General features: G+C 40.7%; 1 protein-coding gene across 1 annotated transcript in view; it reads left to right on the top strand.

The window, feature by feature from the left end:
• The window catches only part of AAMDC (adipogenesis associated Mth938 domain containing), a 135,111-nt gene extending 109,476 nt beyond the window's left edge, over positions 1-25,635 (top strand). The window contains exon 4 of the mRNA XM_044073341.1: positions 23,971-25,635. Within this exon, the coding sequence (XP_043929276.1) occupies positions 23,971-24,111 (141 nt within the window). The 3' untranslated portion in view covers positions 24,112-25,635. The remainder of the gene's footprint in view (positions 1-23,970) is intronic.
• Positions 25,636-26,793: the final 1,158 nt, after the last annotated feature.

Below are 26,793 nucleotides of genomic sequence, written 5' to 3'. Positions count from 1 at the left end.
GGGTTTAACTATGTGAAGGGTCAAAACTTTGCTCGCTTTTAAGCAGAGTCATACGAGTTAGAAGAGTAATGCATTTTAGAGAGCTTCCCAAGATGGCTGCACACTGATAAATAGCGTAATTTCAACTCTTCCAGTGTGAAAAAAAGAAACTGTTAGAGGCCAGTAATTGTGCCTGTTTTATTAAAATTCATTTACTGGCTAGTAAGTAGAATAAACAAAATATTCTGTGTTACAAGTCCAGATTCACCACACAAATGAAAATAACAAAAACAAGCAGTCTGGAGCCACAAGTAACTTGGTAATTAAATTTATTGCAAATAAAAACTTTCACAAAGACTGCTGCTTTTATTTATATATATATATATATATATATATATATATATATATATATATATATATATATATATACACATACACACATAATGAAAATTAACAATGAAACAATTTAAATAATTTAAAATATTTCAAGTAATTTAATTTAACAAAAAACTTTACAATCATTTTATTTTATTATGCAAGTCTTTTAACACTGTTTTCAACATAAAAGCATCCTTCACCCTGGTGAATATTGTGCCTCAAAACGTAAAATCTACTTGCTTTCCTCTCTCAAATTTAAGATCCCCTCCCCTAATATACTCAGGAACCACATATAAAATCATAAATTGAAATGTATATCTACCATCTGTATTTTGTATATACATGTATAACCTATTGCTTTCCATTTTCTTCCTGAGCTCAGACATATGGCTACATAGTCTGTCCTTAAATTTTTGATTAGTCTTGCCTATCACTTAGCCATATATACTATATACTAAATTCTTTGTTTCACAGTTACCATAAGCTCGTAATGTGAGAATATTTCCGTTTAATGGATGTAAAAACGTCTTGTCAGTATACGTGTATACCCACTTTGTTGTAAGACGGGTTGCCAACTGGTTCACAAGCAGCTCACACTGTCAAAGTTCGTGACTCCACATCAGTCAGCAGACTTGTCACCAGCGAGATGCCATAAGGGTCAGTGCTGGGCTCCCTACTCTTTGGTATATACTTTTCAGAAGTTCAGGCCAAAACTAAGGGGCTCTAGCTGACCAAATTTGAAGATGAATGTAAACTGGATGCAATTACTGAATCTCCAAATGATGTCCATGTACTTTGGTGTTTAGTTACGGTCTCAAACTGAATGCAGTCAAATGCATCATTGTGCCTTAACACTATCAAATTAACAATACCCTATGTACTTAGTGGTAAGAGGTCTGGGACCACAAGTAACCTGTGACCTTAACTTTGACCACCATATGTGTAGTTAGGAAAGCTTTCTACATTGTGCACTTGATTAGCAAAGGAGGTTATAACCTCTCTATACTCGTCGCTAATCAGGCCCATAATTGAGTATAACCGCCCTTTCGGCATGTACCATACGAAGCACCTGCAGCAATTGGAGAGACCTTGGAGATTTCTTACTAAGATCAAGAGATACCAGCATGTGTCTTACACAGACCAATTAAGTCCCTGTCACTGTAATCAGTTATTGTATAGACTTCTTAGGGGAGACTTATGCCTGGCCTACAGAGCAGTCTCTGACCCAAATGTAATGAATTTGCTGCACATCTGTCGGAACTAGAGCTTACCCATTCCAGGGACATAAATATGGCCTGGAACTTGAATAGGACATGCTGGAGGGACAGATTTGTCTCCCAGCAATTGCTGCATCTTTGGAATAGGCTGCCAATTCATGTAAAGCAGAGCACTTCTATGACGCTGTTCAAAAGGAACGTGGATGAGTGGATGGGGCGCCATAAATTCTTACCTGGGATAGTGCCCACAGCCCTCCTGGACATGGGCAGGCATTACTAAATACATTCCTGGGTATTGACTAGAGTATCTATAGTATTACATTGGGATAAAATGGCTAAGCTTGAAATACCCTCCAGGTACATAGCCTAGTAACCTATGATCCTGTGGTAGAGTTAGAGAACAGAGCATACACAGAGAACCGGGGATTTTCTGCTGTACCAGAGAAACTGAAAGGAACAGACTGTATTAATTTTATTAAAGCACAAATAAGATGTTCTTCGTGTTTCACTGTTGCAGTCATTATATTTGGGTAATCTGCTGGCAGGTTGCCCTCATTCGGCCTGATTAACAAAGTCTTGGGTCCTGCTTTCCCTTCCATGATGTCAGGTAGTCAGGGGTATAAAACATGCAGCCGACGCCATTATATCAGCCTTTCTTGCCGCACGGTCCCCGAAGTAGAAGCATTTCACAAGTGCCGGTCGGCTGACTCCTGAAATTTTCATTTTCGAGTTTCAGAACCGAAGTTTTCAACTAAAAGCTAAGTACCCCATTGGGGAAACTTTTTCTTGCTCCTTACCAATGTTAGTAAAAGTTAATAATTGCATTACTTGTGGGAAGCCAATACCTCAAGGATTTTCATTTGTACTGTATTCCTTGCCTAGGCCCAGACCACAACATACCTTGCTGTTGGTTTTGTGCTAAATTTAATCAACGCACGATTAAACGTCTGTATATTTTTGCTTCTAAATATTTTGGCTCAAGATTTAATTATCCAGAAATGTCGTCTGTTAGCAATCGGACTACCGGAATACCTAAAAAATGCAAAGACTGTCCGTCTAGGTCCAAAACTGACTACGCTTCTAAGCCAGTCGCCAGTTCACCGGTACCCAGTGAGGTGCTTTCGCAGCCCCTGATACCTGCTACTTCTGATTTGCAGGCCTCTACTGAGACCCATTCTGAGTCAGGTATGCCGCGAGATGCTTCAATTATGTAACCCGTGAATGTCTCTACCTTAGATGGGTCTTGACAATCAGGGCTTTAAACTGTCAATTTCATATGCTTAAATATCAACAGCATATCCTGGGACTACTTAAACAGAAAATTATGTTAATCTCTGACTGTGTGGAAAATTAAAGATTTAAACAAAACAGTGAAACTTCTCTGTTTGGAAGATTTTCAGTCCATATATTTCTAGTTAATCACTGTATATTAATCAGATCAGACAATAGTAGCGAACCTGAACTCAAGTCAAAACAAAACAAAAAGTAATAGAAAATATATAATTGTACAGCATTACTAAGTATTCAAAAGTAATCCAAGCAAGGCAGGCAGTCTGTTTCCAGTTGAAAATCCTTTAAGTGCACAGACAAGCGATCCAAGTAAAACAAAAATAGAGTAATTTCCGCACAAGCTTTCTAAATATATATATATATATATATATATATATATATATACTTTTTATCAAGCATGGGGTGGTTTATTGTGCTGTAAAACAGTGTTATTGGTACACATGTTAATTTCACATCCCTTCCCCCATTAGTGTGACATTCGAGCTGGTCCTGCCCTACTTAGTAGCTGTCATAATAATATATAACCCTTATGTACTTTAAATAAAATTTATAATGATGTGGTACCTCTTATTTAACCAAATTATTAAGTAGATTATGAAGTCTGATTTTATCCAAGACAATATACTACATGGCTGGAAATGTATTGACCTTAGTTCATTTGGCAATCAAAAAATATATATAAATATATACATATACATTTTGCATTTAAAAATCAATTTCTGTTTTCGTAACCTATTAACAAAGATCGCTTTCGTCCATCTAGACTTCTTCAGGTTTGTGTACAAGAACCCTAAAAACCTATATAATTGTTTAATTAGTTTTGTTATTCCACATCATTTTGAAAAAAGTGGAAAAAAGAACCACAAAAAAAATTAAAAATGTATGTATGATGTAAAAAATATACACTTAAAGGATTTATTACATTCAGCTGAACAAGTTGGAAAACATACTTTGCAGTGTAGTTTTGATTCCTTGGAGGCCTCTTGCAGGGCTGCTGTAACTGGATATATGCTAAGAAGGTATGCTTGGCTCAGAGCAAACTCTGCCTGACCATGTTAAAGCAAAATTGTTGGATGCTCCTTTACAACAGGATCGTCTTTGTTAACGAGGCTGAAGAAGTCAAGTCAAATCCAGACATTACAAAGGATCCAGGTTTCAGTCACAAGGAACTTTTAGAACAAAACAATGGGGTACCTCCACCTCCAAATCTGGAAACAAGGCACCTCCATATGGTAAACAGTCTCAATGACTTCCCTCTACAATCACCAAGCAGTTACCTTTTTGCTGCCCCTTTGGGGGGGAAACTGGCACGTCATGCACAAAACTGGCAACTTATTACCCAGGACAAACGGGTTTTAAATATAGTATCCCAGGGGTACAGATTTCATTTCCACACGTTGCCAGTCCCAAACGGATGGCCAGACCTGCCCCCAAATCAGTGGGCAGAGGCCCCGAAACAGGTTCTGTCAGTCATGAACATGGGGGCTGTTAAACCAGTACCAGAAGAGGAAAAGGGACAAGATTTCTATTCAAGACTTTTCCTGGTACCCAGAAAAGATGCATCATGGCGTCAGATTCTGGACTTAATCACTCTAAACACATTTCTGGACATTCCAAAATTCAAGATGCTGACTCTTTAACAGTTACTACCTATCCTAGGCAGAGATGCTTGGTTGGTAACTCTAGACTTAAGAGGCTTACCTGCATATCCCAGTCGGGGAATCTTGCAGAAGATAACTCTGCCTCAAAGCAAGCTAATTGCATTACCAGTTCTCTGCACTGCCCTTTGGCTTATCTACTGTGCCCAGGGTCTTCACAAAGTGCCTGACTCCAGTAATTGCTTTTTGCAGACAAATATTCAGATATACCCATACCTGGACGATTGTCTAATTCAGGCAGAAAACAAAGACATTCTTCTAAAGCATCTGGCGTTTGTAAAAAAAAAAAAAAAAAAAAAAAAGGCTTCTAACTTGTCTAGGGTACACCATAAATGAAAAATCACAACTGGAACCCTCTCAAAAAAATTACATTCCTGGGTGCAAGCTTGAATACAACTGCCCAGATGACTTAACTTATGCCAGAAAAGCTAATTCATTTGGTGACTTCAAACAGGTGGCCACAAACCCTGCTATTTGCAAGACAAATTCTGCAAGCCTTGGGGTTCATGGCCTCCTGCATTCTTCTAATTCCATATGCAAGACTGCATATGAGAAAACTTCAGTGGTATTTAAAAAGTTTATGGAGTCAACATTGTCACAGCCTGGAAACAGATTCCTGTCGTACCTTGCCTGCAACTAGAGTTCCTATGGTGGGCATTGGCCTGCCACCAAAATAAGGGACTGGCATTCACTCCGCCCCCTGCCGCCCAAACCCTAACTACAGACTCATCAGACTATGCTTGGGGGGCTCATTTGGTAGGAAAGTGCATTCAGGGCAAATGGAGCCCAAATCAAATACACCATATCACTCCACCCCCTGCCGCCCAAACCCTAACTACAGACTCATCAGACTATGCTTGGGGGGCTCATTTGGCAGGAAAGTGCATTCAGGGCAAATGGAGCCCAAATCAAATACACCATATCAATCAGAAAGAGATGTTAGCTGTACAGAATGCGCAGACAGCCTTCAAGGACTACCTTCATCCAGGACAATTACTGATAGACAACACAGTTATGTGGTATATAAACAAGCAGGGGGGTACACATTCCTACCCCCTTTGCAGACTAGCCATGGCATTGTGGAACACTGCCTTGATCTACCAAATACAACTACAAGCTCAATTCCTGCCAGGAAAGCTAAATACTCTGGCAAACTAAGCGGAAATCTTATGGACCCACACAAATGGAAACTGGAACCACAAATTTTCAACATGTTGACATGCAAATGGGGGAGTCCAGACATAGATCTTTTTGCCACCCCAGAACTATCAGTTGGACAAATTTTGCACAAGAACTCCTCACAAAAAAGCCTGGAAAGTGGATGCTGTCAGTCTATGCTTTTCCCCCTCTGCCTCTGCTCTCCAAAGTTCTAAATCGGACAGAACAAACCAAAAATGATTCTGATTGCTCCAGACTGGCCACGCCAACACTGGTACCCACTCCTGTGCAATGTCGCACCTTCCTCCGTGGCACCTGCCTCAGACAGCTTACCTACTGTTTCAGCAGAACTACCAAATTCTGCACACTCTGCTCCAAACTTTGAATCTTGCAGCGTGGCTAATCAACTAATTTCACCCTTGGCATCCCTCAGCAAACCTGTGATGGATGTCATTTTGGAAGCTAGAAGGCCTAGTACTAGAAAATCTTATGCCGACAAATGGAAAAGATTCTGTGCCTGGAACCAATCGCAGGAAATAAGCACAGCAATGCCCAATATTCCTCAGATTCTGCAATACTTAACAGATGCTTCACATGGGCCTATCTTTCTCTTCCTTAAAAATCCATGCCTCTGCCATTTCAGCTCATTATAACACAGAACCTCCCCTCTTCTCTCATCCTTTGCTAAAGCAGTATTTCAGAGGGGCCAAAAACTTAAGACCTCCCAGGAGAGCGCCAATCCCTGCATGGAACCTCAATTTTGTTTTGGAAAAACTCACTCTCCCTCCTTTTGAGCCAGCTGCTACTGCAGACTTAAAATTTCTCTCCTGGAAAGCAGCTTTCCTTTTAGCAGTCACTTCAGCTAGAAGGATTTCTGAATTACAGGCTCTTATGGCAATGGAGCCTTTCATTATTTTTCATGCGGACAGGGTGTCTCTCTCAGGACCAATCCATCTTTCATTCCTAAGGTGGTATCCAGTGTGGCTCTTAATCAGACCATTCATTTGCAAACTTTCTTTCCCAATCCACAGAACAAGGGTCAGCGGATTCTGCATTCATTGGATGTACACGGACAACTTTAGATTTTACTTAAACAGGACAAAATCTCTAAAAATCTGAACTATTGGTGGTATTTGCTGCAGGGGCAGAGGGAAAGGCTATTTCAAAGCAGACTATTTCCAAATGGATAAGCCATTGTATTAATTTCTGCTATATGCACCATCCCCAAGGGGAACAGATCTCATTCCACCAGTGCTGCATCTACTTCTGCAGCCTTTCTCAGAAGGGTTCCTACCAGAGACTTTCTAGAAGCTGCTACCTGAAGCTCAGTTCATACGTTCACAAAACATTACCATTTACCTATTCTCTAAATCCAGAGCTAGCTTTGCCACTGTTGTCCTGCAGGGCCGTATAGCTGCTCCTAATGCTGTATAAATCCATTCTTCCAACCATAGCTTTGGGAATTTACCCAAATGTAAATGACTGCAACAGTGAAACACGAAGAACATAGTACAGTTGTGTACACTTACCATAAATGTAGATGTTCGAGTGTATTCACTGTTGTAGTCCTGGTTACCAGCCCCCTGTTTTTCCCTTTACTATACCTCTTATTCTTTCTTTTACTATGTTTAAAAGCCTTTTTGGTGTATTTGCTTTTGTTTGGAGGTATATATTTTTTTGTTTTAAATTATGTTTTGCTCCCCATTTGGGGGGCACCTGACATCTGGGGCAAGAAAAACTGATGTAATGGCATCTGCTGCATGTTTTATACCCCTGACGTCATGGAAGAAGGGACAGCAACCGATGCAGGACCCAAGACGCTGTTAATCAGGCCGACTGAGGGCAACCTGCCAGCAGATTACCCAAATGTAATGACTGCAACAATGAATACACTCCAACATCTACATTTATGGTAAGTGTACACAACTGTACTTTACTTGAACTGGTATTCTACAGCAGGATTTGTTAATTGAAGGGGCACATTGTATGTGTGCTACAAATGTGGCTATAAGAAAGCGGCCAAAAGCTGTCTTGGTAAAGATACATTCATACAAGGAGTTAGTACTGACAAAACTGTGACAGCAGGACAAAATATTGCTGACTGGAGTCAGTGTTTGTGGAAAACTACCGCTTCTCTTCTGCCTGGTGTACAGTAAATTAAATTTATCCCAACAGTAAAGAAATATAGAGAAACTGGTGTAAGATTCAAGCAGCTGTATCCAGCTGTCTGCAGAATATTTTTTCATTCAGAGCAGGCCAAGGAGGAATTACAAAAGTTTGTCCATCAAACCAAAAGGGACTCCACTTCTCATTCTTATGACAATATAACTGATAGACCTTGCCAGGGAAGCCTTTTTGATATTCCAAAGGAAAATGCTAGAGAGAGAGAGAGAGAGAGAGAGAGCACAATAATTGTCTAGAAGAATTGAGAGTACTTGGATTTGAACCAGTGTCTGGGGGGGGGGTGAGAGATGGAGATGGAACAGGAATAAAGACCAACAAGACTGAAATTAATGAATAACTGTAAGACCGTAAAGCACTAGTCCTACTTGTGAAGTATGGCTTTACAAAAATAGAGGGTTAGAAAGATTGGATTTTTGTTGATTTTGCTAGGTGGTGGAACGATCATACATGTGCCCCACTGCATGTCATTAATGTTTGGAAGGATACTAAGGGGGGAAAAGAAAGTAATTGTGTTTTTGTTAACCGGATTTGTATAAAGCCTTTCAACAGTTGAGTAATGGTGAGTGTGAAAGAGAGGTGAAGGAGAGTACAGGCAGGATGGAGTGGGTGGAGAAGAGTGTCAGGAGTGATTTCTGACAGACTAGTACCAGTAAGAGTGAAAGGGAAGGTCTACAAGAGGGTAGTGAGACCAGCTATGTTGTATGGGTTGGCGACAGTGGCATTGACAAAAAGGCAGGAGTCGGAGCTTGACGTGGCAGAGTTGAAGATGTTAAGATTTGCACTGGGTGCAATGAGGATGGACATGATTAGGAATAAGTATATTAGAGGGTCAGCCCAGGTTGGAAGGTTTGGAGACAAAGCCAGAGAGGCAAGATTACGTTGGTTTGGACATGTGCTGAGGAGGGATGCGGAGTATATTGGGAAAAAGATGCTAAGGATGAAGCTGCCATGTAACAGGAAAAGAGGAAGGCCTAAGATAAGGTTTATGGATGTGGTGAGAGAGGACATGCAGGTGTTGGTGTGGCAGAGCAAGATGCAGAGGACAGGCAGAAATGGAAAACAGTTGATCTGCTGTGGAGACCCCTGACTGGAGCAGCCAAAAGAAGATTCGTATAAAGCCTTTCATGGTATAAATTGCATGTTGTCTATTAAAGCATTTCCATGTGTGGTGAAGTAAGAGAAGAACAAATGCATGTTAGAGTTGATGGGCTGTAATCATAAGCTATTGGGGTGGGGGATGGGAGTGTAAAAATGTATTGAATATAATATATGTAGAATTGAAATGTTTTCTTTTACTTTTCCATAGGTGAATGTTTGTATTAATACCATTTGCTTACTCTAATAGCAAGTTTTTTTGTTTAAGCAAGTGCTTTTTTAAATGAGACCGCAGTGTTCCGAGTGGTTTTCCTTTGGCAAATGTTCGGTGTTAGTAAAGTGGTACAATGTGAAGTTCTGTCTCACCATTCATTCATCACTGATGGGTTCGGAGCCGATCCTGTGCTCCGACACGGCCGACTAGCAAGCTTAAAGTTCTCCAGTAGCTCGAGACCCCACCCCTTATCCCATAATGCACTGCTGGAATTACCTTCGATCTAGTTTGCTGTGGCACGGATCTCTTAGTTTCCAGCTTGGCTCAAGACTTTATTGGGAGTTCAACTTTCAGCAAGTTATATTTTTTCTATTCTTAGTAGCAGATATACTAGATAGTAGTTTTTTCTGTGTTTATACCCCTTTCCTCAGTATTATCTATCTTGCCTTCGGCCTTTTGGCCTTCGGATTAGTGATTAGTCTGTGATCCCTTTTGGGACAATTGTTTTGCATCTTATTACTGTTTGTAATTATTTAGTTAGTGCCCCTTTTCGGCTGTGTATTTGTGAGTTAGTTTAAAACAGCTCATAGTTTGTGTGCTTGGGTTGTGTAATGTCTGAAGATAAGGACAAGCATCCAAAGTCTGTGTTTAAAAAAAATGCCTAGACTGCGGACTGAAAATGTCAGTCACAGATTCCCATGTGCAGTGTGTTTACTGCTTGGGTGAGGTACATCTGCAAGAGTCTTGCAGCATATGTCATTCCTTTTCCACAAGAGTGTTTGCTGAAAGGAAGAGGAAATTGATAAGGGTATGATTAAACACCCTTTTTCTGAGGCATTGTCTGACCAGGATGGAACCAGTAAATCATCTAAATCTTCTAAGTCTTACACTGATTCTAGATCCAAAAAAGGAAAGGGGTCAGAGTGTGGTGACTTCGGCTCCACTGCCCTTGGAGCTGACAGTCTGCTCTTTTTGGAACCAGGACACTGCTTTGGAACCGGTTGCCGGAAAACCTCCTTCCATATTGCTCCAATCGGCTCCATCTGTCCACTCTTCCAGGTCCTCTGTCAGCCTATATAATCTGGATATGGACCGGCTGGTTCAGAAACTCTTAAAGGCACCAGGCCTAGTTAAATTGCTGTCAGCTCAGACACAACCGTCTGAGCCGAAGACCACTACCTTTGAATTGTCTACTCCTCCTCCAAGCCATATCAGACCTTCAGAGCTGGAGGAGGCCGACCTGATTGTGGAACCCTTGGAGCAGACACCTGCTCCAGTGTCTGCTCCATCTGCTCGGACATTCTTGGCGCCGACCGGGGACTCTAGGAGCCGACATTCTCCAGTTGGGTCCAGGGAAGATGGCCGCACCCACTTGTCAGTGCCGACTTCCTCTCTGGGCCTCTGCTCGGGTGAGCTCGGCTCCTACCTTGGGCTCTGAGGTCGCGGCTTCGGTGCGGGAGGAGGTCGCGGCTCCATCAGAGCCATCGACTCCTCATCGGAGCCAAGGTGCATTCGATGCCATGAGGCGAGTGTGGTCTCTCAAGACTTCCTCATCTCAAAGTCTGGCCTGTTCTTCCCCTAAAGTGCCTGTGTCCGTTTCCTCTGGTCTACCCAAGCGTAGACCCCGAGCCTCAGGTAGCCCCACAGGGTGCTCCCTGCTTTTCTGAGACCTCTCCAGAAGTTCCCCCTGAAGAGGTTCCCAGGAAGAGATTATGCAAGAGGAGGCATTTGGACTCCCCCCAGGAGTCTTTCATATCAGACACCGACCTGGATGAAATAGAAGGGTCCCCCAGATCCCCCTCTTGAGGACATCTCCTTTGCAGAGATTCTTGAAATCCTTAGGCAGAGGGGTGATTTGCAGTCCAAGAGCCCTACTGAGGACAAGTCAGTTCTCCTGAAGGCATTTGGGTCTCAACCTTCCACCTCTTTGGTATCTCTGCCCTGCGATGAGCTTATGGATCTGGTCTCTCGTAGGGCGTGGAAGTCTACAGAATCTATGGAAACAGTTCCTAGGAGGCCTTAAGTTTATTTCAGCCCCTGTGGATGTCCTTTTTGACCAAGGGAGTCCCTGTTGATGCCATGGTGGTGGCGGCAACCACCAAAAAGGAAATGTCTGAGACTTCCTCATCTATCCATCCTAACAGAACATGTAGGATCATGGATAGATATGGGAAACGCATGTTCAGTTCAACGACTTTCTCACTCCGATCACTGAACTGCTTGACACATTTTACCAGACTGCAGAGAGATCTCCTTAAGGAGTTGGAGGATACTCTTCTGGGTGTTGTAGCTTCGTGTATATCCGATAAGATTGCCACTCAGCTCTCTACTCTCAATTCGATAGGCAATTCGTCCATGCGTCTCGTATCATACGCAGCTGATGGTTCGAGTAGAGCCGCAGATACAGGAATCGCTCTCCGTGGGCATGCCTGGATGTGACTCTGTTCCTTCGCGGAACCATTTGACCGCTCATCTTTGTTTGAGCCAAAGGTGAAGGAGACTTTGACCAGGTGTGAGCAAGAAGGAAAGACTGTCTGCCGTTCAAGTCCATTTTTCCACCCCCACTCGACCCTTACCCAAAGGTCAGAGGGGAGGAAAGATGCGGTTCCAGAAAGCCCAAGGAGCCTTTCAAGACACGTGGAAAGCCCCCCTCCAGAGGCAGAGGAGGGGGTTTCAGTGGAAGATGCCGCCTTCGCAGTAGAGGGGGTCTGCAACACCAGGGTGACAGATCACTTCTCTGGTCAATCCTACCAGTGCTCCTGAAGGGAGGCCCGGCTGTCCTACACTGGAGGCAGTCGGGGGTTGCTTATCTTTGTACCCCAAAGCCTGGCTAAATATAACAAACGACAGTTTGGTACAAAGTATCATTTCCAGAGGGTATTTCATACCTTTCTCCACCCAGCCTCTTCCCATCAAAAGAATCCCAGACATTCCACCCAGTCACATGGGACAAGCAGCAATAGAGGTACGCCGATTGCTGGAAGAGTCATCCGGCCAGTTCCAGCAGACCAGACATGATTCGGAACTTACTCAAGGTTCTTTTTGGTTCCAAAGAAAACCGGGGACTGGAGACACTTTTTGGATCTCTGCAGACTCAACCAATTTGTGAGAAGAGAAGTTCCGAATGGTCACGCTACAGCCCATACTCCTGTTGTTGGGGAAGGACAATTGGATGTGCTCGATCTATCTCAAGGATGCGTACTACCACATAAAGATGGCCAGACCATCCAGAGATCACCTGCGTTTCTGGTAGGGAGCCAATCATTAGCAATTCTGAGCTCTGCCCTTTGGTCTCACTACAGCCCCCAGAGTGTTCACCAAGTGCATGGCAGTAGTCACAGCTCACCTGAGGCATCTAAGATTCCAGGTGTTTCTGTATCTAGATGATTGGCTCCTTATCTCCACCACCAGGCGTCAACTTCTTCAAGCGAGAGAGGCTACTCTGACACTCTGCGATCAGCTAGGCATTACAGTCAACTTCGAAAAGTCTGCCTTGTTGCCATCACAGCATATTGTTTTTATAGGGACAGAACTAGACACGTCAACCACCACTCTCTGCCTTCCGTCAGAAAGAATCTCTATTCTTCACCAACACATCATGTCCCTAATATCAAAGAATAGAGCACCAGCAGCAGAGGTATTGAAAGTTCTAAGATTGATGGCGGCAGCTATTCTAGCAATCCTGTTAGCAAGGATGCATGAGAATCCTTTATTGGCTTCTATTCACGCAATGGTCTTGCCAAGAACTTCCAATGAGTCACATGATCCTGATAAATTCCTGCAAGAAGGATCTTCAGTGGTGGTTAACGTCTCTTCATGTCACAATAGGACGGCTTTTCATGCTTCCCTCTCCAGTTGCCACTGTGACCACGGACATTTCCCTGATGGGGGGGGGGGGGCTTTTTCAGGGAAAGACTGCCCAAGGCACATGGACAGATGAAAAATCACATCTGCATATCCATGTCCTGGAGATGAGCAGTACTTCTAGTGTTGCAACACTTTCAGGACTCACTCTCTTCCTCTAGGGACAATTGCAAAACAGACAGACATGTCAGTGGTCTGGTATCTGAACAAACAAGGCGGGACCAAGTCTTATCCCCTATGCCGAGAAGCCCTCGGAGTATGGCAGTGGGCACTGTCATCCCAGCTCTTTCTGTTGGCAACACACATCCCAGGCAAATCCAACGTAATAGCGGACAGACTGAGCAGAGCAGTCTTGTTGCCCCACGAATAGTCCCTCAAACAAGAGATCGCAGACAGGATCTTCCACAAATGGGGCCAGCCTTCCTGCAACCTCTTCGCCAGTCACATCAACAACAAATGCAGAAGCTATTTTGCCCCGATTCCCACGCCACGTCACTCCCTGAGGGATGCTCTTGTCCACGATTGGCCCCTGGGTCTCCTCTATGCATTTCCACCAATTCCCCTGATATCCAAATTCTTACAGAAAGCAAAGTCGCTGGGACGGACAATCATCCTCATAGCTCCTCATTGCCCTCGGCAGATTTGGTTCCAGTTTCTTTACCATCCTATTCTGCAAGATCCATGGATCCTGGGCCCAGTTCTGGACTTGAAACATCCGTCGGGATCTTCACCTGTCATTGCAGACACTGAAGCTAACTGCTTGGTTTTTCCAATTCCCCGCATAGCCAGGCTCTATAATCTTTCCCATGACACTAGTCATATTTTGTTGGCTTCCCACAAATCTTCCCACCAGAAAATTGTATCGTAGTAAGTAGAAGAGATTTTCCATTTGGGCTTCTTCCCACAACATTGACCCTTATCAAGCGCCATTGTCTTCTATCTTACAATTCTTGACAGAAATCTTCAACAAAGGAGCAGCGGCAGCTACGATAAGAGTACAATTAGCCGCTATATCTAATTTCTGTCTAGGAGTTGATGGTTTGAATATTATGGCTCACCAATTGTCTAAGGCTTTTCTAAAAGGTTCCTTTCACATAAGGCCTCCAGTTAAGACACCTTATTCCCCCCTGGAATTTGAATTTTATCTCGTATCATTCTTTCTCTTGAGCCTGCATCATATTATGATCTAAAATTCTTGTCGTGGAAAACTGTCTTTTTGGTAACCATCATTTCAGGCCGTAGAGTTTCAGAGCTCCAAGCCCTTTCCATCAAGCCCCCTTACATGGTCTTCCATACTGAGAGTATCTCTCAGGACTAATCCATCCTTTCTGCCCAAAGTATGTTCTGAGATTAACATTAATAAAGTCATTGAGTTGCCCGTTTTCTTCCCTAATCATACCAACAAATTGGGAATATATGTTGCATAAACCCAATGTTCATAGAAAACTTAGATTTTATTTGGACAGAACCAAAGACATTAGGAAATCAGATCAGCTCTGTGTCATTTTCTGAGAGCAGGAAAGGTAAACCAGTTGCTAAAACAACCCTGTCTAAGTGGCTGTCTGATTGCATCACCTATACATATGCTTGTCATAATATACCCTTGTCTAGTAAGATAAAGGCTCATTCAACCAGAGCAGTTTCTACCCAGTCAGCCTTTCAAGCCACATTACCTTTGGATAATATCTGTGCAGCAGCTACCTGGTCTAAACCTCACACTTTTATAACTTATTACAAAGTGGATAAGGCCGCCAGGGACAGGGCTTCATTTGGTTCTACGGTTCTGAAGAGTGTACTTCCGTGAGCCCCCAAGATCAGGGTGCTAGGGACACTACCCATCAGTGATGAATGAACGGCGAGATTGAACAATTTCACATAAAGAAGTTATGTACTCACCATAACGTTCCATGTGAGTTGTTCCATCTCTCCTTCCTTCTCACGTCCCTCCCTCCTTCCCCCTCCTGGCTGACAGTTGACCTAGAGGCTGTCTTCATCCTGTTTTTTTCCATGTTTATTCATTCCTGGGCAGAATAATTATTGTACTATTATATGATGCGCAGCAAACAAGATCTGAGGTAATTCCAGCAGTGCATTATGGGCTAAGGGGTGGGGTCTCGAGCTACTGGAGAACTTTGAGCTTGCTAGTCGGCCGTGTCGGAGCAGAGGATCTGCTCCAAACCCATCCGTGATGAATGAAGGCGAGATGGAAGAACTCTCATGGAATGTTATGGTGAGTACATAACTTCTTTTTCTGTTCAGTTTCCATGGAAACTGACTAATGGTGAAGGCAGTAAGTGCTGTAGTCTGAACATTTGTTTACTGAGGGAAATGTAAAATTAAAAGGTACAAGGGAAAGCTGCTCAGTAAAAGTATTGAAATTACCAGAAGTGAATAAGAAATGGCAGTTTTACTGGTAACTGAAAACTTAACGCATCACATTTAGTGGAATAATGTATAATTTAAGTTTTATTTAAAAATGGCCAGTACACTTTTTTTTCTTAAGGCAGTTAATGTTTTCTCAAAGTATGCAAGCTGTTTTTCACATCTGGGAGAGACGTAGATAAGACTAGAACAGACTGCAGTTAGAGTAAGGAGGAGCAGAGGCTGTAACATGCACTTGAGCATGGATAACCTGGTTGGATAATGCCTATGTATGCAGCTGTTGATTTCAGAATTGTTCCTATCAGGAGGGTAAAACTTAATTATTTGAAGATATACATAGTTCTTTGTGCTGGTTTTACTATGTTATGGGTGTGTGTTTTTTTTTTTAGGGCTTTCATTAAAACAGTCTTGTAAAATTTCACATATGTTCAAATGGAGATAAGAGTCAACTGTATGAAAGATTAACCTGCCAAACATTAGTTGGTGCACGTAACACAAAATCTGGAACAGATATTTTAAAAACCTTGTCATATATAATGGGTGGGAATGAGAACCACAGAAACAAGGCGAACTGCACCAAGGCATATTGGCGAAAATGCACTTAAATAAAATAAGAAAATGACAAGTAATGGTTAAGCACTTTCATCTGCTAAATGACATATCTTCAGAACGGTGACTTCCATCTTGTCCTTAAATACCTTCTAAACAGAACTTCCAGCCAGTTAAAACATTTGCAACACTGATCTTAAAGCGTGACTGTAAGAAGTTACGGCAAAGATTCAGAGGGATTTGAATTATACGGATGGGGTGGCTTACCCTTTGTCTAAAGGATCATTTAGGGAGCAGAACTTTAATCCCTCCCATAGTATGCAACCCAGGGATACAGGCAAGACTTATTACTGAATTTGAGTTGGATGCAACCCAAGGGTTTCCACCATTGAGACGCAGCGAATGGATAGCATGGAACCAGGAGTCTAACAATGAACAGTAGCAATTTCAGTCACAGGGGGAGAGGAACAGGTCATGGACATGTGAGAATGTACAACAGGGATTAACTTACTGCCATGCCCCCAGACTTGGACAAGTTTCAAATTTCTCATGGTGGAAAGATGATATATCATAATTTTAATGTTTTTTTAATTTTAATAATCTTACTGATACATTTGACCTATTCATTCAGTTTGTGCCAAGCAAATCATTTAGCAGACATTCTGGTGGATTTATTTATTTATTTTTTTAAGGAAGATTAATTTGGGGTATCTTTTTCAAAACTCCAATTCAAAGGGTTCCTAAGATTGCCTTAAGAAAAGTGTTAACCCACCCCTCCATCCGGTTTTAAAGATTTTTGCAGAATTGGTATAGACTGATTTTAAGAATGTTAAGGAGCAATCCAAATGAAGAGGGCAAAATCTGACAACAGATGAGCAATGTTTGCAGTTTTTATCATGCTGTGACTACCTAGTTATGAAACCTGACCTAGGGGGTGGTCATTATGGAGGTTATGGACTATGAAGCCCATATGTTTAAAATTTTGAGTGATGAAAAGTAACATTGTATCGAAATGAGAAACATTGCTTATTCTAAGACTGATTTTTTTTTTTTTTTAATTCAATGACCATTTCCAAGGAGGGATTGATAAACTGCTCTCGTTTTTTTTGTAGATAAACCCCCACATTCCCTCAATATTTGGTATACCAAAAGTGTACAAGAGTATTGAGGACTGTCCTCTTCAACCCATGTGGCAGGTGGAGATTAAAGTACAGAACCATTGGCCAGTTTTATTGGCCAGAAGCTAAACCCTTTGTTTTGACTATTAGATATATATCCAAAAACACTTGGAAATTCCTCCAGAACATTTTAAATCAGAATATTTGCATGGTGATGTGATTTTTTTTGCCACTATTTATATTGATTTATTCACATGCATTCCTCATTCTGACAGATTGGGTTGGTTTCATGAGGTATTATTAAATGGGACTATTTCACTAATGCGGAAGTTAATTTTATTAGTAGAATTCATGGAACTGGTTTTGCATAATTTTATTATAAACTGGTCAAAATGGCAGCTTTGTTTTCTAACCTTCTACTTTATTACTAGGAAGTATATTTTGAGATCCCATCTTGCATTTTCCTGGCATTTATACACATTTTTTGAATGACATTTGTTTAATTTGGAAAGGTACCGATGATGAAATTTCTATCGTATAGAAAATACTACCACATTTGAGATTCACTCATTTTATTCCACAGCAACCATTAATTATTTGGATGTGACTATTTACAAGACTTTAAGAATGATAGGTTCCATTCTAAGATATTCTGGAAGGATACCTTTTCAAATTCCTACCTGCATTATTTTAGTGAACATCCCTACTATCAAAAGAAGGGTATTGTGAAGGGCCAGATGAGCAAGGCATCTAGAATAACTTCTGATTTTAAAGCATTTGTTCAGGAATTGAATTTTATTAAACAATTTAACCAAATAGGATATCCTATTAAATTAATCAACTGGCCATTGAGGTTATGAAGGATCGTGATACTAAGTTTTTCCCCATCCTTGGGTTTGAGGCAAATACCCAGGCCTCTACCTCTCAGGGTGACCATTCTTACAGTACTGCCTTTGTTTGCACATTTAATTGTAATTCTGGAGGTAATGAAAGGATTGTTAAATATTGGTGTCCTAACTTGTGCACCAGAATTGAAAAAGCTCATTTCTGAAGCCCCAGTCTGTTAGGAAGAGGAGTCTGATTTTTAAAAGAAATTTTAAAGAATCACCCAGTGGATGTGAGTTTTACCAGTAGTAACAAGAGGGTAGATTCTTTCAAGTGTGGCTTTTGTAATCCGTGTGAATACATATTTGACTCTTTTTATAAACTTAATGACATCCCTAGCCTCCAAATTATGTCCACTGGACATTTCGACTGCAATAGCCAGGAGGTTGTTTAAGTGTACAGCCTACACAAGTTTTTTGTTGGCAAAACAGAGAATTTTGAGGAAGTGCATTTACGAGCGCATGTATATGACCCATTCTATTGAGGTTAATGCACTTTACAGTCAACTTTGTTCTAGTAGGTATTCCTTTTTTTGTCTTGGAGTAGGTATCGTGTAGTCCAAGGTGTGTCCCCTGGAAAACTAGATTGGAATTTAAGAGGCTATGGCACCTCCAACTGGATGCAGGCAAGGCTCCCGGCATAAAGGATAATATTTCTATTTCCAGCATTTTAAAGATAAAGGCAGCAAAGCTGTAAACCAAGGCCATCTTGTGTTTGTGATTAGGTCTAAAAAGTTTCAATTATGATCTGATTTATTTGTTTACATCATTATTTTACGATTTTAAAATTCAAACTTAAATATTCTATTTTTTATTCAGTTTTTAAGCTGATGTTGCATTTGACACTGGTTATGTAAAATTCAATTTTTAATCATTACTATTTTTAAACGCATAGATTTATATTATATTTTTCCCCCCTTGCCTTATATTTTGTTCTTAAGACAAGTTTTATTAACTTTTTTTGTAGGAGGCACGCCTACTTTTCATTAGGATGAAAATGATTAGATCTAATAAAGGATGATTGTGTTTCTTGATAACCTCTTGTCTATTTCTAAGCTCAAGTCTGTCTTTTACATGTAACATAACTGTAAACGTATCTACAAGCACTGCACCTATGAGGGAAAAAAAATACATTCAGTTAGAATCATAAGAATAAATGATTAGCAAAGCAAGGCATCCCAGGGTCAGTCCAGTTTATTTCATCTTGTATCTGGTTTGGTTTACTGACTGACTGACAAAGATTACAGATGAGGACAGGATTTTTATACAATCTTGAAAGATACAGCCCTGCCTCTTTAGACATTGTGTCCGAATCAGGTTATACATCTATTTAAAATTGCTTGTGAGCAGATTATTTTAAAAGTTACTACTATAACAGGTTTCTTCCCTTTTTTAGTGACAAGTACAGTCAGCATTCCTTTCTTCAGCTTGCTTTATCATATGTTCTTACTGCTTAATTGTCTATCATAACATTTCTAATGAAAGACTATTATTGTTACAGCTGCAGTTCATATTTGCATTATTACTGTTGAATAATTCAGAACTAATGAAAGTTTGCGACTTACAAAGTAGTACAATACAAAAGCTTAATAAAAACTTCATATAAAGTCCGCAGCTTTGCAGCATGTTTATGCAAGGCACAACATTTGCTCCTGTCATTCATTGTATGGATATGTGAAATATAACAATATACATTTCCTGATCCTTTATTAATGGCATGTATGTACATTTTACAAATCATGTATTTTACATTCTTTGCATTCTTTACACATATAGTTTAGGAATGTTTTGATAGAAAAGTACTGATTAATACACGTTTTATACAACTTCTAATAGCGCCTTTCCTGCTGTTATAATACATCAGTGTGTGTCAGTGTATGACCCTTGTTCAACATTCAACTAAGGCACGCCCATTTACGCATGTCTTTCGAACGCCCACCCAACTGTGGGGAGGACATGCAGACTCCACACAGAAGGCACTCCCCGCACTCCAGCCGAGAATCGAATGGGAGAACCTCTTGCTGTGAGGCAACAACGCTACCGATGCACCACCGTGGATTCTTTTATCTGTAAATAAAGCCAGCTTTTCCTGACTACCATACCAATTAGATCCTTGAATTTCTCGGAGTCCCTTATTTTCTTTGCCAACTGTTTTAAATCTAATGCAAACAAAGGAGGACGACACCCCTGCCTGGTCCCTCTACTCAAGCAGAAATTATAAGAAGACCCCCACCCACTTTAATTTTCACCTCTGATACCTCATATATACGCCTAATCAACCTTGTAATTTTATCAGGGAAAGCACCTACTGCCATTGCCCTGCTCGTAAAGTCCCAACTTACTCGGTCAAATGCTTTCTCTGCATCAAGATCCACAAACACTAGCGGTATTTTCTTACATTCTGCTTCCTTCTGGATCATCAGTGTTCTGTTAATGTCATCAAATGTTTGCCTCCCCTCCACAAAACCACACTGATCCATAATCAATTTTGGCATCACTTTTGCCACTAACGATTACAGACAAACTTTTATAATCATGGTTTTAATATTAAAATGGGCCTGTGTGATGCTGGATTTGATGGATCTTTACCCTCTTTAGATATTATAACTATCATTTTCTTCCAGGATGTTGGTACTTCTCTTAAAATACTGTTAAACAAAACCTTCCAGATCTTTCAGTTTTTTTCCCTTCTAGCTTACAAACTTCCACTGGAATACCATCTATTCCTGGGGACATTCTTGTAGATTGGTTGTAAATCACCATTTTATCTCATCTCCTCCTATCCTAACTGTTAGTAATTGAGCCTCATCTACCTCTGACATTGGCATATATTTAAGTCTTCCATAAACATTTCCATTTGTACCTTTTCTTGATTTCCACATTTCTCTGCTTTATACAGACTTTCATAAAATTTCCTAAATATTTCTAGTACTTCTACGGGATCTCTTATCCTTGTTATACACTCCCTAAGTTTGGTGACAGCCCTTTATACTTTGAGTTGTGTTAAAAAGTTTTTGTGCTCTAGAGTTATCGTCAACTTGCTCGACAGCAATCTTTCTAAAGGAAAGGAAATGGTGAAGTAACAAGAATTATTTAGAGGGAAGGACAAATGTTAAAGTATTGCAAAATAGGGGGAATCCCACAGAACAAGAGGTGGAGCAGATGCAGAATGCTAAACAGAAAATAAGGGATTACCTCGATAATGTGCGTGAGTTTAGAAAGATTGCTGTCTAGCAACTGTTGACGATAACTCTAGAGCACAAAAACTTTTAACACAATAACTCTTATGTATAAAGGGCTGTCACCAAACTTAGGGAGTGTATAACAAGGATAAGATAAAATGGTGATTTACAACCAATCTACAAAAATGTCCCCAGGAATAGATGGTATTCCAGTGGAAGTTTGTAAGCTAGGAGGGAAAAAAACTAAAAGATCTGGAAGGTTTTGTCTAACAGTATTTTAAGAGAAGTACCAACATCCTGAAAGAAAATGATAGTTATAATATCTAAAGAGGGTAAAGATCCATCAAATCCAGCATCACACAGGCCCATTTCAATATTAAAACTATGATTATAAAGTTTGTCTGTAATCGTTAGTGGCAAAAGTGATGCCAAAATTGATTATGGATCAGTGTGGTTTTGTGGAGGGGAGGCAAACATTTGATGACCTTAACAGAACACTGATGATCCAGAAGGAAGCAGAATGTAAGAAAATACCGCTAGTGTTTGTGGATCTTGATGCAGAGAAAGCATTTGACAGAGTAAGTTGGGACTTTACGAGCAGGGCAATGGCAGTAGGTGCTTTCCCTGATAAAATTACAAGGTTGATTAGGAGTATATATGAGGTATCAGAGGTGAAAATTAAAGTGGATGGGGGGTCGTCTTATAATTTCTGCTTGAGTAGAGGGACCAGGCAGGGGTGCCGTCCTCCTTTGTTTGTATTATATTTAAAACAGTTGGCAAAGAAAATAAGGGACTCCGAGAAATTCAAGGATCTAATTGGTATGGTAGTCAGGAAAAGCTGACTTTATTTACAGATAAAAGAATCCGCTGTGGTGCAGCGGTAGCGTTGTTGCCTCACAGCAAGAGGTTCTCCCATTCGATTCTCGGCTGGAGTGCCTTCTGTGTGGAGTCTGCATGTCCTCCCCACGGTTGGGTGGGCATTCAAAAGACATGCGTAAATGGGCGTGCCTTAGATGAAGGTTGAACGTCGAGCTGGCACCTTGGCGTTCGTGAAAATCTGCTGCCAATCATTAGTGGACCAGAGTTCTGCTGTGGCGACCCTTAACCGGGAAAAGCCAAAAGACAACATTTTATACCTGACAAAACCAGAAAGGGACAATAGTGTTGTGAAACATTTTAAGACGGTTTCAAATCTTTGTTGTGTCTTTCGGCTTTTCCCGGTTAGGGGTCGCCACAGCAGAACACCGGTCTGCTAATGATTGGCAGATAGATTTTTACATGCAGAGTTGCCAGCCCTGATGCACAACCTTCAACGAAGGTACGCCCATTCACGCATGTCTCCACGCAGAAGATTCTCTAGCTGAGAATCTAACTGGACAGCGTCTTACTGTGAGGCGACAACGCTACCGCAGCACCACCAATCTTCTCTGGGTGCAAAATTAATGAAGCTAAAACAAAGGCAATAGCAGAAAATTTTGTACCGAGACACAAATTGGTCCAGCAATATCCATATTTATGGGGACATGATAAAATGAAGTATTTAGGAGTATGGGTTAAAAATGACTCTGTGGCAGCTAAGGATATGTGGGTGGAGACTAAACAGAAAATAATACAAAACTGAGAAACTGGAAGCTTTGTTACATGGATGTGGATAGTAAGATACAAGCAGTTATGATTATTCCTTTTCATTTTATACAAGTGTCAGGCATATTTAGAGATTGCCTATAATCTGACACCAGGGAAGGCAGAGAAAGAAATGTGGGGGTCCTAAACGAAAGACCAGCACTGGTAGAGTTCTTAATAGAATCTAGAACAGAAGCTGCCATTAAAGGAATAATTAGCAGAGGATATAAAATATTGCATGATAAAGAATCAATCGGAGGAGCTTAGAATGGATTAGGAATAGAGATTGGATAAGCAATTCACAAAGAGACAGTGGAGGATATATGTACATCTCCCAAATATGCAACAAAGTCTAGAAAATTTAGGATCTTTGCTTGGAGGTGTTTACTTAGGTATTTTTATATCCCAAGTAGACGCCAAAGAATTTTTCCTCAGGTAGGCAGCAAATGGAGGTGTGATGGGGAAGAGAGACAACTAGGAACATATTTTCTGAGTGTAATAAGTTGGCAGACTTTAAAGATCCCCTGCAGACTGCTGTGTCAAGAGATGGTGAGTAAACTGGTGTAACTAAGGAGATTATCTTTTTGAGCTATGGCACAGAATCTGAATTGCCTAGATAAAGTAAGTCCTTGCAAAGTCTAATTATGGCGGCTGCCAAAAAAAGCAGTTTCTAGAAAATGGAAATCCTAGTCTAAACCAACTTTACCAGAAGTGGTAAATATAGTAACAGAGATAAAGCAACTGGAAAATTGGGATCTTTAGAATAGGGAGGTAGCAAACTACATAGGAAAAAATGGGAATTGTGGTTAACATTATATGCAGAGGAGGAACAAGGTATAAAAGAAGGCAGGATTTGAATGAGATATCCAATACTTAATTGACAATGACTGGTTATAAGTGCTTTACAATGTTTGCAACTACAGTTGTCTCACCGTGGTTCTGTGATGCAGGTTTGCAACTAAAATTGTGTTAATGAGGTTTGTCTTTCATTTTAAGATTGCCTATGTCATACGTGATTTAATAAAGGTGTTTTTGCTTTAACAAAAAAGCAGAACATGTATTTACATAGTGAGTAGCAGCATTTGATGAATGAGTTTCACAGTCCCTTTTGTAATTGTTTATTTTACAAAATTAAAAAAAAAACATTTGCCCGTATTAAAGAACTATTGAATAAGTTCTGTTTCTATTTTACTAGGTACCATCATCTACTCTGGACTACATCAAGAAGAAGGGAATTAGTGTGATGGTATTACAGACTGAAAACGCTGTGAAAGAGTACAACTCACTTGCCAGCCAAGGTGTTAAAGTTGGTGGCGTGTTTCATTCAACTTGTTGACACTGATTTAAAATCTACTACAGTCTTTTTGATGAATCCAGCCTCCCAGAAATCCACTACTGCAGTAGCTTGGGTGGACACAAAGAATACAGAGCATGTTTTTAGTAACTGAATAGAGTTTGTATGACCAGCACAACCCTTAATTTATGCTCTAATTTACTGCTTAATAAAGATACTTTTGTGGTTTTCACAGTAATCCTAAATATTTCATGTTTTAAACCCAGTCTTTGAACCACTTAACCATAGCTGCTATTTTCTAAGTGCACCCCACTGTATGGCAGTGGTGCATGTAAATGGAGGCAAAACTAGCAGCACATTTATGTACACATGTACATGAATGCATTTAAGCAAACAATGCAACGTTTCAGTGATCAGGTGCTGAAGTAAGATTATGGTTGAGCAGCTGAAAGCTTTGTTCCGCAGTCCTGGGTTTGACTGACAGCCTCCACTTGAATACTCTGCAGTTTTGAGCAAGTTGTTTAAAAAGACCATTGATCTTGTCATCTCTGAAGAGAGGTGTGCATGGTGCAATCTGTTAAATGGTTAACATGAAACATCTCTGCTAATAAGCTTTAGGAGTGCGCATTTCAGTCCATTTTAGCAAAAATATGGGTTTATTTTGCAGTTCAGTTAAGAATTTGGCTTGCTTATTCGAAGACCATAACAAAGCATGATCAGCTCCAAAATACCAAGAAGCCCTACCTTTTGAATTGGACAGTGTCTCTTCCTGAACAAAGCCAGTGCATCAAGTTTTGTTGTACTTGTAGTCCTCTGTCAGTACAGGCTACTCTCTACAGGTAGTGCCAGACTAGAAAAGCCACTCCAGCTATCTCAGTACAGTTAGTTTTCCACTTTAGATATTCTTATAACACCATATGAACTCTTTCACTCGAGTTTCTCTCATTAGAAGTGAGATGAAGACTTCTTTACATCATGTATCAGTATCACCCCTTCGTCTGGTATAACTATGAGAAGAAGTTTCCTTCCTAGTCATGTAGCCTGTGGCACTTAATATTTATATTTCTCCCTTCAAAGTAAATCCAGCAAACTGCTAACCGGTTTTCAACATCCACATAAGTAGTTAACATCTGATACTTCAGGAGCTGACTACTGACTTTTTTACCAACTTGTTCAGACTTTTTTCTGACTCCACTTCTGAACTACTTGTACTCCAGTATTGTGAGGAAAAAATTTCCAGGGAATTTTTATGGCTAGGCTTGCATAGGCCTTAGGGCCGATAGCCTAGTACCAACCTATGAACCTATAAGTATCTTGAGTGACAGTTGTGATTGTAATTTTCTGCACATATACTGCCAGACACTGATGGATAGGTGGCAGTCACAGCAGAGCTTTGATTATATCTTCCCTTTTTATGCAACGTTCTATATGCATAGTGTCTACCTCTGCTTTTATTTTTTGTGAAGGTAACCATTATTTTTCTTTGGAGCTATGGTTGCACTTGTGTGCAAAATATCAGAGAAATAGCATGCTTGATGTGAATAAATTATCATTTTAACTACAAAATATTACTGTTTGGTATAATCATTTTGAAAGACAACAGCCTGCTGCTTACTGAGGCAAATATGTATCTTAAAAGGCTTAATGTCTTGTGCCTATGCATATAGTGTGTGCAGTTGCTGGCCAGATTAGTATTGTTGACAGATCTGCTTGGTTTACATTTTTAGGTAATTCCAGGTCCAGACTATTTAGCACAGCACTCAGACAATGAACACTTTCCTCCTTACAAGATCTGTTTCTGGGAAGCTTACAGATGTGATACTGCTGTTCCAGCAGCTATTGTGTACTGAACGAAGAGTTATGTATTGTAATTTTCTATAAGTTTCTTAAAAGGCAAAAGATGCAGTCAAGTAAAACAGTGCTATTTTAATAATGTGTTTGCATACATGGATGTTTCATAGATTGTGTATTAAATGTACAGCATTCTCTCCACAGTCACATGTTCTTTGTGTTTCACTGTTGCAGTCATTACATTTGGGTAATCTGCTGACAGGTTGCCCTCAGTCGGCCTGATTAACAAAGTCTTGGTCCTGCGTCGGTCGCTGTCCCCTTCCATGACGTCAGGTAGTCAGGAGTATAAAACATGCAGCAGACTCCATTACATCAGTCTTTCTTGCTGTGCGGTGCCCGAAGCAGAAGCAGTTCACAAGTGCCGGTAGGCCTACTCCTGAAATTTTCGTTTTAGTTTCAGAACCGAAGTCTTCAACTTAAAGCTAAGTACCCCATTGGGGAAACATTTTCTTGCTGCTTACCAATGTCAGAAAGTTAACAATTGCATTACTTGTGGAAAGCAAATACCTCAAAGATTTTCATTTGTACTGTATTCCTTGCCTAGGCCCTGACCATGACGTACCTTGCTGTCTCTTTTGTGCTTTATTTAATCAGCGCACTATCCGTCTGTACATTTTTGCATCTAAATATTTCTGTCTCATTTAATTATCCAAAAACTACGTCTGTTACCCATCCGACTACCGGGATTTTGAAAAAACGCAAAGATAAAGACAGGCAGTCTAGCTCCAAAACTGCCGCCGATGCTTCCTAAGCCAGTTGACAGTTCGGTACTCGGTGAGGTGCTTCCGCAGCCCCTGATGCCCACTAGTTCTGACTCTCTGTCCTCTACTGAGACCCATTCGGAGTCCGGTATGCTGCGAGATACTTCACCTA

The sequence above is a fragment of the Protopterus annectens genome, chromosome 5.part1 (assembly GCF_019279795.1).
Source record: "Protopterus annectens isolate FY-2018-M chromosome 5.part1, PAN1.0, whole genome shotgun sequence".
In the NCBI taxonomy this organism is placed as follows: Eukaryota; Metazoa; Chordata; order Ceratodontiformes; family Protopteridae; genus Protopterus; species Protopterus annectens.
The sequence above is the reverse complement of the archived record's forward strand: the minus strand, read 5'-3'. Positions and strand labels throughout refer to the sequence as shown.